The sequence below is a fragment of the Molothrus aeneus genome, chromosome 25, assembly GCF_037042795.1.
Source record: "Molothrus aeneus isolate 106 chromosome 25, BPBGC_Maene_1.0, whole genome shotgun sequence".
In the NCBI taxonomy this organism is placed as follows: Eukaryota; Metazoa; Chordata; class Aves; order Passeriformes; family Icteridae; genus Molothrus; species Molothrus aeneus.
In genome coordinates this window covers 5054950-5066246 of record NC_089670.1, presented here as the reverse complement: position 1 = coordinate 5066246, position 11297 = coordinate 5054950, and the positions used below count along the sequence as shown (strand labels likewise).

The 11297-nt window shown below is 44.5% G+C and overlaps 1 protein-coding gene across 7 annotated transcripts in view; it reads right to left on the bottom strand.

Annotated features, from left to right (window-relative positions):
- Positions 1-11297, bottom strand: part of RECQL5 (RecQ like helicase 5) — a 37842-nt gene that overhangs the window by 24428 nt on the left and 2117 nt on the right. For 6 of the 7 annotated variants that reach the window (XM_066565588.1, XM_066565590.1, XM_066565593.1 and 3 more), the window contains exons 4-8: positions 9375-9893; positions 8716-8821; positions 8048-8159; positions 5711-5873; positions 5291-5373 (exon numbers count right to left, since the gene is read on the bottom strand). In XM_066565588.1, the coding sequence (XP_066421685.1) occupies positions 5291-5373; positions 5711-5873; positions 8048-8159; positions 8716-8821; positions 9375-9893 (983 nt within the window). Of the gene's footprint in view, positions 1-379; positions 465-5290; positions 5374-5710; positions 5874-8047; positions 8160-8715; positions 8822-9374; positions 9894-11297 lie in introns of those variants that run through there. The other variant, XM_066565595.1, reaches the window with a different exon arrangement.

Sequence of the window (11297 nt, the reverse complement as noted above, 5' to 3'; positions counted from 1 at the left end):
GTGCATCACACCAACCTTCTTTCACATAAGTCTTTGCTCATTTCACTCACAAACAAGTGGCAATCAAAGTGACATCAGGAGCCTCAGAATCTCTTTTACAGAGACAGACTCAACAGATGTTTTTGTATATAGATTAAGTCACAAGACCCAGGGAAGAACAGAGCTCACTTTCTTTCCAGGCTTGTGCTAGACAGTGCCAGCTGCAGACATTAACAGCATCCCATTGAGGGCTGTTCCAGCAGCACGGAGCCAGCCTGTGCAAAGACAGGGGGAAGCTTGGCAGGCTGGACACACACCAAGGGCTGACAGCTTGCTGTCACTGGGAACAAGCTGCCAGGCCTTATCTCAGCAGGAAAAGCCACAAATGCATGTTTCCCAGTGGTGGTACAAGTTAAACCACTGACAGATACCAGGCAGAGGAACAAGAGAAATGGCTCCTGTCTTATCTCAGCCACTGCGAGTTCCTGAATTAGAAAAAGAATAAACACAGCAGTGTTAGAAAAAGGGAAGGAAAGAAAAACAGGCAATCCTCTAAAGGATTCAGGTGGCTTTCTGGAGCAGAGGACCAGCTACCATGTAGAGGGGGTCAATTTCTACACACTTGTTTGGACCTCACAGGCCTGACGTTCTGCTTTGGACTATTTTGTAGCACTGCACTCAGCTGGACTATTCCTACAGCTGGGATTCAGACATGTCAGTTGTTTGCCTGATCTGCTGCTTTCTTGCACGCATTCAGGGTAACCTGAAAGATGCCAGCAATTGCCCAGCTTCCTGCAGCTCTTCAGCTTCTGCTGACTACAAACCTGCTGGTCCCTGGGTCCCTGCTCAGCACTCACACAAACTTTTGTGTTTTGGCTTCAATCAGTACTCAAATACAGGCACCTACAGGGAGCAGCAGTGAGGATGGATCCTCTTGTTTCAACCTGCAGAGGGAAATTCAGAAAAGCACAGAATAAGGCAAGGCTGCTTCTAACACAGCAACTGCCATTCATATTGTGAAAGCCTAGGAGGAACTGCACAGGAATACTGTTACTTCAGTTGTGAGGATAAAAAGTGTTGAAATTGTTCCTTTCCCTGGGGAACCTCAAAGAGCCAGCAAGGCCAACCCCTCCAGCAGAAGTGGTTTAAGTTCTACTGATGACTTAATGGAATAGCTTCTGTTCTGTAACATTATCCCTCTGGTTTGCTTGGATTGTGAAAATTAAGTTTCCTTTTATACAGGCAGTGTCACACATCACACTCCTCCTTCTGCCCTTCCTTCTCTCTCCAGCACCATCCCTCTGGCCTTCTCCAGTCAGGAAAGTGATAGAGAGTTTTACTGCAGCTCACAGCAGTGCAATGCTCTGGAATGGGTTTATTCACCTGAACTGTCACAATGAATTTTGGACTGCAGGGCAGTCCTATTCAGACTCACTCCAGTCTCCTACTGGAGCTTGCAGCACAGACCCAGTTGGGATGTAGGAAACACAGCCCCTTTCTCTCCACCACATCCTGCAGCCTGCCCCAGACAGAGGCCACAGTGGGTCTTTACAAGCCTGCAACAGCTGTAGGAGTGGATAAAGCCTTAAAGAGGAAGAATGTCTGAGAAACAGCTGAATTAGGACTTTTTAGTTGGGTTCAAGGCCTTTGATTTGATTAGATTAGCCACACCTTTGCAGGAATTAATCAGCTGTTAATCATTTACTCCAGCCCAAAGAGGAAACTTCCAGGCTACCTCTACAAGTCTCCAGGTACAGCAAGGGGTCCCCTCACCACAGGCCGAGATTGCTTGGAGGGGTGAAGAGGAGGCAACAGAGGAAACCCCTGCTACAAACCACAACAGCTTCAGGTATTTATAAAATGTCATACAGCTCTCCTGTTCTGGGAGGTGAACTGCACTTAGCAAAAGAGACAGGAACTTCCTGAGGTGTGCAGTCCCACAGGATTTCTGCCCTTGGGTCTAAGGAATTTATATCTAGGCTGCCTCCTTTTTGAAGGCAAAGGAATCCAGAACAGCTTTGATGTCCCATGTGCTGGTTGGTTAAAGGCTGAGCACAATGATCTGCCATCTACCCAGAAAACAAACCATTAACTGAATAAATCTGGCTGTTGAGAAAGAAACAAAAACTTCAGCAAGTGTGAGCTTGTGCTTCAACTCAAATCCAGCCTAGCGAGGATGAAAGACTTTACAGGAGTAATTCTTCTTCTTCTTCTTAGAGTATACAGGATACAGACATAAGAGGCAGCAAATCAAGCAATTTTTCAAAAATAACCTGTAGCTCTTCCTGTATTACATATACATAATCACATTTGCAAGAAAGTGTGAGAAATACTCCATCCTTTCCCTTGAGAATGAAGAAAGCTTTAGTAAAACCACAAGATGCTCAGTAAGAGATGCTGAATGTTCTTTAGAAAGCTGACAGCAAAGTCATTATTCAAAGTATCAGTGAAAGAGCAAGTGAGTAGAACCCACTGAGATTAAATTATTACTGGACCTCCTTGTGGGAGGAAAATTTATGCTTCTATTGCAGAGTAACAGAAACCATTACTAAAGCAAACTTCATTAGCAGGAGTTTAACATAAAATTAGGACACCCTTTTTAACATATTTGGACTATTCTAAGCCCTATGGAAGAAATAAGTTGTACATGATCCTTGCTTATTATTGGTGGGTTTTTTCCCTTGATTGTTTTTAAGTAAGTGTTCCTTTAATCTCCACTGTGACCTCAGAGTTTAAGCCCCTAACTCTACCTTTTAGAAATCCTTCCAATGTTATCAAGGAATTTCTCCCACTGAATACTTGTCTTTCATGTATAGGCTGTACAGCTCACAAAGAGTTCATATTGCACATGCTGGAGAGACACTGTATTATTGAAAATATTGATAAGCTATGATTAAAATAAATCTCAACTGCCAGAATGCTGTAGAGCAAGCAGCTTTTCCTCTTTACATCTCTATAGATCTGATTGTTAAACCAGTCTCAGCTGGATTTCCTCTGGTTTATGCTCCCATTTCTGTGAAGGGTGACCCTCCTTTTGGAGGGGGGTGCCTGCAGGCACAGACACCAGGTATACCTGCACTGGTTTTGGGGCTGTGGCTGAGGGCATGGAGAGAATACAACACCTCTGACCCTGTTGTTGTCTGTCCCCAGCAGGGTGGAAGCCAGCATGTCACTAGAGCAAGAGGCATCCTCTGAGCTGCAAGACCTAAAGAGCCTGATTGCAACAAGTGGTTGGGCTCTTGGAGGGCTGGTGGTGATTGTCATCTTCTGTTTTGTTTTTATTGCTCTCATATTATTTGCTGGTATCTTTGGATGCTGCACATCTCCAAGGCACAGACGGGGTGGCTCATAGACAGCAAAGTGGGGACACAGAACTTGGTACAGCTGAGCAAGAACCAGCCTGGGTACAACCTGATTGTGTTGTTCACAGAAAACTCTCATCTCACTCCCTGGGTGGTTATTTCTCTCCATGCAACTTCCTTGCATCAATGTCCCAATGCCAGCAAGTTGTTCTGCAGGCCACAGCAAACTCACTACATGAGGCTGTCTGGATTCAGGAACTGCAACATTCAGCAAATACCAAAGTAAACTCATCTCTGATTTTCATCTTTCAAGCAAAACCACTAGCTAGAGGTGGCAAATGCTCAGCCACCACCTAAAGCTGATAAAGATGTGTTCTGCTGCTGCAACTACATGTGTTGGGGGGGTTTTTCATCTTGCAAAAGGGCAGTAGGAAACTCTGGCCACTGAAAGCTTTGAACCCACTCTCTAAAAGCAGCTTAGACCATTGTTCTCCTGTCATACTCAGGCCTAAATACACTATGCAAAAACTTACTTGCCAGTACACAGTCTGTCTTTATTTGTTCTTATTTATAACCTTGCAAGGTCAGAGTTTGAGGTTTGCTTTCACTGTTTGGATAGTGAGTAAAACTGTAATAATTCAATATGTAAAAAAGAAATGCAACGTGGCTTTGCTTTCCACAGCACCTCAGTCACCTGTAGAGTTATGAGCAGGGAAGCCAGGCAGGGGTGCTGCCATTTGTGACTCTGGGATGCACAACCCATGATATGCATTTGGAAGAGTGGATCAAGCTGAGTAAGGGAAGAAAAAGTCTGGGAGGGGTGACTTCTGATTAAGTCAGTGATATTCCCTTACTCAGATTATTACTTTGAGGGTGGTGAGATACTGGGACAGGTTGCCCAGAGAAGTTATGGATGCCCCATCCCTTGCTCCAAGACAGGATGGGGCTTGGAGCAAACTGGCCTAGGGAAAAGTGTCCCTGCCCATGGCAGGGGGTTGAACTAGGTCATCTTAAAGGTCTCTTCCAACCCAAACCATTCTATGATTATTCAAAACCCAGCCACAACAGCCATCTGTGATCTGGGAACACACATCAGAAGGGGCAGAGCTCCTCAGACAAGTGGATCAAATTCTTAGGAAAAGAAGTCTCCCAGCAGCTACTTCACAGCATCACCTTGACTTTGGGCAAAGAAGTGCCCTTTTGAGTGCCCCAGGGCTCACTGTTGTGCCACACTTCAGTACAAACAAGACTATCCCATAAACCTGGGATTTGTTTGCCAAACGTGACAAGGAGAGAACACTCTCACCAAGGCACCAGAAAAGCAGCATGTGTTACATTCATGCTGAAAAAGCTGTCCTAGACCCACATATGAAAAATGAAACAAAATGAAGAACTTATAAGCATGACACACAAAGATCATTTTCAGTTAGTGGACATATACTGCTCTCTTCTTGGCAAAATTATAGCTTTGATGGCTGATCCAGCATAGAACAGCAATTAGTACAATTACAGCATACAAGGCATGAACTAAACCTGAACAAGGCATGTTGTGGTTGCTAGTCTGCATTTATATTGGGCACATCCATAATTTGAGCCTGTCTCTGAAACATTCTAAGCACCATCAGGTCCTTCTAAGGTCAGTGAGAATCACAGACACTTTGCAGAGTGGAGATGTTGAGATTTACAGAAACATTAAATCTAAATGCTTCCATCCCTCTCTGCCCCATTAGGAGAGGAGTGATGTACTGAAGGCGGAGAGTCAAAACAAAAGCAAATGCAACAAAGTCAACCCATGATCAAAGATGGCATATTGTAAAATGTATCACCAGAGAAGTTAAACATCCCTGACTTGGTCAGACTCCAAGACCAAGGTCTCAGTTAACTCAGAGGTGGGAGTGGTAAGAGATTTCTCAGGGACACATGCAGAATCTCAGCCATAACAGTTTCTTGGAAGAACAGGGCATGTTTTCCCCAGCATTAACAGTGGTGTGTGAAAGAAATGCACTCACCCCAGCTCCTCACAGAAGTTCACAATGGCATCAAATGCTGTCATCACAGCTTTGTCAGACTCTTTTAAGGTGCCTTTTTTTTCCTGAAAGTAGAAGGGATAAGGAACTGTAGTCTTCAATGTAAATTTACACAGAGTAACTCTAGCAATGATCAAATCCAACCCTTCTGAGCTACATGGCAAACAGCTACAGACACCTCCCTGTCTCTGCTCTATTCCTCTGTAATAGAGCTGGCTCTGGCAGCCTTTTCCTTCCCTGCTTCCCCCTTTCTTCTGCTATCCCTTGAAATGGGGCTCCACACAGCTCTAGACTCGGAATATTTCATTTCATCTCTTCGTATTCAGAGGTTACTGCAGGCAAACCAGACCAGAGCCAAGGCAGGGTGATGCAGGCAGGTGGGTACAGTTCTGCAGCTCTCACCTGGATGTTAGAGAGCTCCTTCTTGATCAGGAAGCTGACTTGATCCCTGTCATTCCTTGAGTAATAGAGGCGACAGCAGGATGGTTTTCCATCTCTCCCAGCTCTGCCAGACTCCTGGTAATACCCAGCCATTGACTTGGCAATATTCCAGTGGGCAACAAATCTGCATGGGGTCAAACAGGGAACATGAGGCTGCAGCTTTCTCAGAGCACTGCACTCACCAGTCTGGTGTCTGTGGGCATCCACAACAGCCAAAACCAGGGCAGAAAACATAAAAGAGGATGAAACAGAGCAAGAGGATTTGCACACTGAAGTTTTAGTCCTCTTAACACACAAGACATGGAAAGCAGCAGAGCTGTAAGAAAACAAATGCACCTGGGCAGCATGTGAGCAGGATGCCACTCCACATGGATAGAAAAGAATGAGCACATGAGTATCCCAAATATGCATATAACTCTGCAGCTATGAAAACTGGGAATAAGAACACTGAGTTAAGTAGTTTGGGAGAATTTACCAATATAAATACCAATTATAAAATACAGCATCAATAAAAAAGTAATATTTATTTTGTGGGACACAACTGCACCATTACAAAACATGTTTTTAAATACTTTCTTTTAAAAAGACATTTAGCCAAAATCTCCATGGGAAATTCCACCTCACTGTGCTTCTCAGTTGAGGTAACCTTCATAACCAAAAAAATATGACTATAGAGTCATTACTATATTTTATGTAACCTCTGCAGGAAGGTTTTCAACACAGCACTGCAGGACTGCTTTAAACCTGCTTGTACCTGACTATTCAGCAATGCAGCTTATACCTGTTTTGAGAGGATTGCACAGTAATGCTGCCAATGTTTTCAAGTCTGCCTCAAAGCCAGCATGACCCAAGGGCAGGTATGATGCATATGGGTGTAGCTAAAGATTAAATGACAAAAGCAAGCAAATGTGTTTCTTCAAACACAAACAGCCTAGGAACAGGCCAAGCAGGAAGTATCAGAGCCCTGCACATTTAAACCCCATCAGGAAGTTTGCTGAAGAAATTGATAAATAATTCTAAGCAGAACTGAATTAACAGTGAAGACAGAGGAACAGATTCCATCAGAATAAAAAGGGACACCACCTCTGTTTTCCCTTTTGTCCAGAAGAGTCACCTCCAGAAGTTGTCAGACCTGATCTGATTTGATAACATATGCATGAATACTCAGAAATCTGCCAGCACAGAGCAAAGGCTAAGCAGCAGTGCCTTCTTAACTAGGCTTGGGTATAATGTTCTTCAAGTTATTTTTAAAAAATCCTGTAAAGAGTCATTTTAACTCTTGTAAGGTAACCAGATTACAAGCATATTTGAGCTATATTCCAGTTTCAGTCAGCCCTATGCATTTCAGTTACTCTCTGCCTTTTTTAATGACCACTGGACAGGGCAGAGTGCTTCAGCAGGTCATTAATTCATGTCCTGGGAGATTCCTCACTTCTCTGTTTGGAAAGATGCATCAAGGATAAAACTGTCACTGCTATGGCACTGTTTCCTGGCAGCACAGTGACACAGGCAGAGGGATGGCACAGTTGTGAACTGATGGGATTGGCTCAGTGAAATCCTGCCCTTCTCTCACAGTGTTCAGAGCAGCTTCTGTATGTGGATTTTAGAGATCAGGTCTGTTGTGGGTGTTGTCTGAGCTGCACCTGAATTTTCCCCTCTAGTAAGTGATCACAATAATAACTCAGCACAGCCATATTGCAGGGCAGGAATTCTAACCCAGAGCCCTTATGGGGACAGCAATCTCAGAAGAACAGCAATGGCAAACCAATTGCAAAGTTTCTGTCCTTGGACCAGAGCTGTATTTTTATATGGTTATTGCCATTTGTGAAGGGCTATTTTTTCCCCATTGCACTGCGAGAGATCTCCAAAAAAAGCTGGTTCTGACTATTTTAATAGAGGGTGGGTAAATTATTTTAGGTGCAGATTTTCTTTCCACTGATTTTAGACAGCAACTATTGCACTAAGAGAAGTGAAAGAGACAGCTATGATTGCACTGAGATGGCTCTTTCTGAAACCCTGGAGGGTGTGGCAGAAAAGCATTCCTCCCATTTTCTTGATTTTAAGGCTGACTGGCAAAGAGGAGCTCTGCTGCCTTGTGTATAATGTTTTTACAAAGCCTTCCCAGAGGTTTGGTTTTGCTGTTTTCAAGATAAAAACTTCCAACGCTGGTTTTGTTGGTTTAAGCAAGTGTTCATCAGGCAGTTGAGTCAGGTGGATTAGGTAACAGAGCCCGAGACTTTTCCTTCCCCCTGCTCAGGTTTCAGCCTCTAATGGTGCACAACACTCAGCCTCACACACCTGACATTTCCTTTGTCTACTCCCATTCCAAAACTGATGGTTGCAACAATGACAGGGATCTTCTCCTCCATCCATTCATTCTGGACAGAAGTCCTGTCAGCTGCCTTGAGCCCTGGGAAGGAAAAGAGAAGAAAGTAAACAACGACAAAAAACCCCAAAAAACAACAGACCAAAACAAACAAACAAACCCCAACCCCCAAAAAGATAAGAAAACCAACAAAGAAGCATCACAAACAAAACAAAACCCCTCAAAAAAACCCAAGAAGTAAAGAAACAAGAGGATTTTCTTTCTGATCCATTCCCCCATTGCAGGCAAACTCCCTCACTAAAACTGTCTGATGTACACACTCCTCTCTTCCCAGTGTTTAAAATGGCCTGGGACCAAGCAGAAGTCAGCAGCAGCTGGTTTTATTCCAGAGAAAAAAATCTAGCTCCCCACCCAGGATAAAAGCAGTTGTTATATGGAGGCCATGAAGATCCAACAAAACCAACACTTCTGGAGACAAGGGAATGCCATTGTGGTGAAGGGCCTGCACTTACCTCACAGACCTGATGTGTGAGCATCACACAGAGTGCAGAGCATGCCTAGAAAGCTCTTTCCTAGGTAGCCCCAACCCAGGTGGCAGAGTTCAGCTCTCCCAGGTAGTGAGAGATGCAGACTCCAGTACCTGCATGGTAGGCCTTGGCTTTCAGCCCTCGGTAGCTCAGCTCAATGGCCAGCTGGTCACACACATCCCTCATCCTGCAGTACACGATGCCACAGCCGGAGTACACCTGGGAGCCAGGAGACAAAGGCCAGGACACTGCCTGAAGTCAAACAACAGAGCTGCAAATACAGCCCCTCATCTTCTCCTAGCAGACACAATGCAAGAAGCAAACACACCCACATGCAGAGGTTATAGATGAGCTGCAGAGAGTTTTTTTGAGAATTAGTGTTAGAGCAGGCAATTCAACACTTCAAATGCTTCTGCTCATGTTCACAACACTAAAAAAGCAGAACACAAATATACAATGGTCACAGAAGATGTGACAAACCAAGTGGAAATGCTTGTTCTGTATTCCTAATCAATTTTCTTTCAGACTAACCCCCTTCTGAGGACACCTCTGACAGGACCATAGCCTTCACATTCTTCCTGTTTTGGAGGAACTAAAAAACATATGTGTGCACTTTTAGAGGACTTAGAAAATACACATGAGCAGTCTCCTTCCTAGGACCTCCTCATTTCCTGCCACAGACCTGTCAGGGCACCACCAATCCCTGGAAGGCCAGAGACCATTAGGGTAGATTTTGTCCAGTTTAGTTTTCTTCCCTAAAGGTAAAACCTACCCCAGCAGCGCCCTTCACTTCGAGTGCCTTCAGACAGAAATCCTTCAAGTTGGCGTACGGATCAGTAAGGAGCTCTTTGAACTGCACATCATAGAACAAGTTAGATCTGAAACAAGGAGTCTTGAAGGTGGAAAGTGGCTGCTTGAGCTTGAGTGCTGCCACCACGTCCTCCTGGACCTGCTTGGTGGCAGTGGCAGTCAGGGCCACGCAGGGGGTGCGGGGGACGCGGCTGCGCAGGGAGCCCAGGCGCAGGTAATCGGGGCGGAAATCGTGTCCCCACTGGGACACACAGTGAGCTTCATCAATCACCAGGTAGGACAGGAGGTTTCTGGTCACCAGGGAGTTCAGTGTTGGCTGGAAGGAAGAGGCAGCTGCCATCTCTGGGGTGATGTACAGGAGCTTTACTTGAGGCTTCTCGCTTGCCAAGTCAGCCAGGATGGTTTTCTTCTCCTGGGCAGACAGCTTGGAGTTCAGAGAGCAGGCTTTGATCTTCAGAGCCAGCAGGTGATCCACTTGATCCTAGAGTAAATACAAAATAGAAATTAAAATCAAATGGGAATAAAGAAAGTCACTAGCACCAAGAAAGATTAGTAGGGAGAGCCAGGTGAGGCCCCAGTTTCCACCTCCAGGATTAAATCCCAGGACCTACAGTCCTGTTAGTTACAACTTCAATTCTAGATGCCTTTTCCTTCACCTGTGAGCTCCATCCAGCTCTTACATTCAGCTGCATTTTTGTGCATCCATTTACCTTAAGACAGTTTTTTTGCTGCTAGGGAACACCAGCAGGGATCTGTACAGAACAACTCATCACAGGCTCAGTGACCTGAACATGTACCAGTATCTACACTACAGAGTTGTCAGAGATGGAAAATGAACACTCCCACCCCTGCAAGAACAGGGAGCAGGTCACTCCTAAATAACTGCAGGATGTCCTAACACAACTGAGACAGGACAAAGTGCAAGGATCATGCAAATCACCACTGCAGCAGAACCAGAAGCATGGGTGAGAGTTGTGTCATGAAAACCAAGAAGAAAACATGGCATCACATCCAGATGAACACTGGCCATACAAATTCATTTTTTGTCCCCCGCTGACTTGCACTTGACTAGCACCTGACATTTCAGGATATGAAGAGTCCTGAAAAGCAGGTATCTCATCATTTTACTCAATATCTGGCTTCAGTAATTGATTTAATGTCTGTTTCTGTTTACTGTCACCCCTCAGCCTTCCCTATAATGAACTGCACAGGTTGAACTCTTGAAGTTCGGCTACACTAAAATACATCATGATCATTTCAGGCACAGCAACCCCTTCTCAGGGCTTGATGAGAAGACTCTGGGGGTTTACTCCAGCTCTTTCCCCGAAGACTCATCAAGTTTATCTCAACATATTTGTAACTCTCTTATCAATGATATCTTAACCTCCATTTCACTAATATTGGCCACGCTGGAGTTTCATCAGTAATCCTCACACTTGGAACAAATTCACTCTTTATAGTATCTTAGAAGTATCACCAAGCCTGCTATTATTTTTAACGTGTATCACAGTGAGACTGTAAAGGAGTTAAAATAATTCCACAAATAACAAATCCCAAACCAGCAGCCAGCAGCAGCAGATGTCACACAGTGCTAATGGTCTACACAAGTCTGAGCACAAGTCTGCTACAGCTGCCCTTACAGGAAATTGTTTCTCCCAACAGGTGATGAAACAGTAGAAAAGGCAAAACAGAGGAAAAAAAGTCTCACAGATGAAAATGCTCATGGAGCAGCTCTACTAAACCAGCTTCTTCCCATCACAGATTGACTACAACAAAAAAGACATCTTGATGCAGAATGAATTGTGCCTTCAAAGGCAACTTCATCACTCCTGGAGTGATTACTTTATAGGTAAAGTGGCAGGTTTTTTTCTGGTTAAAGATCTAT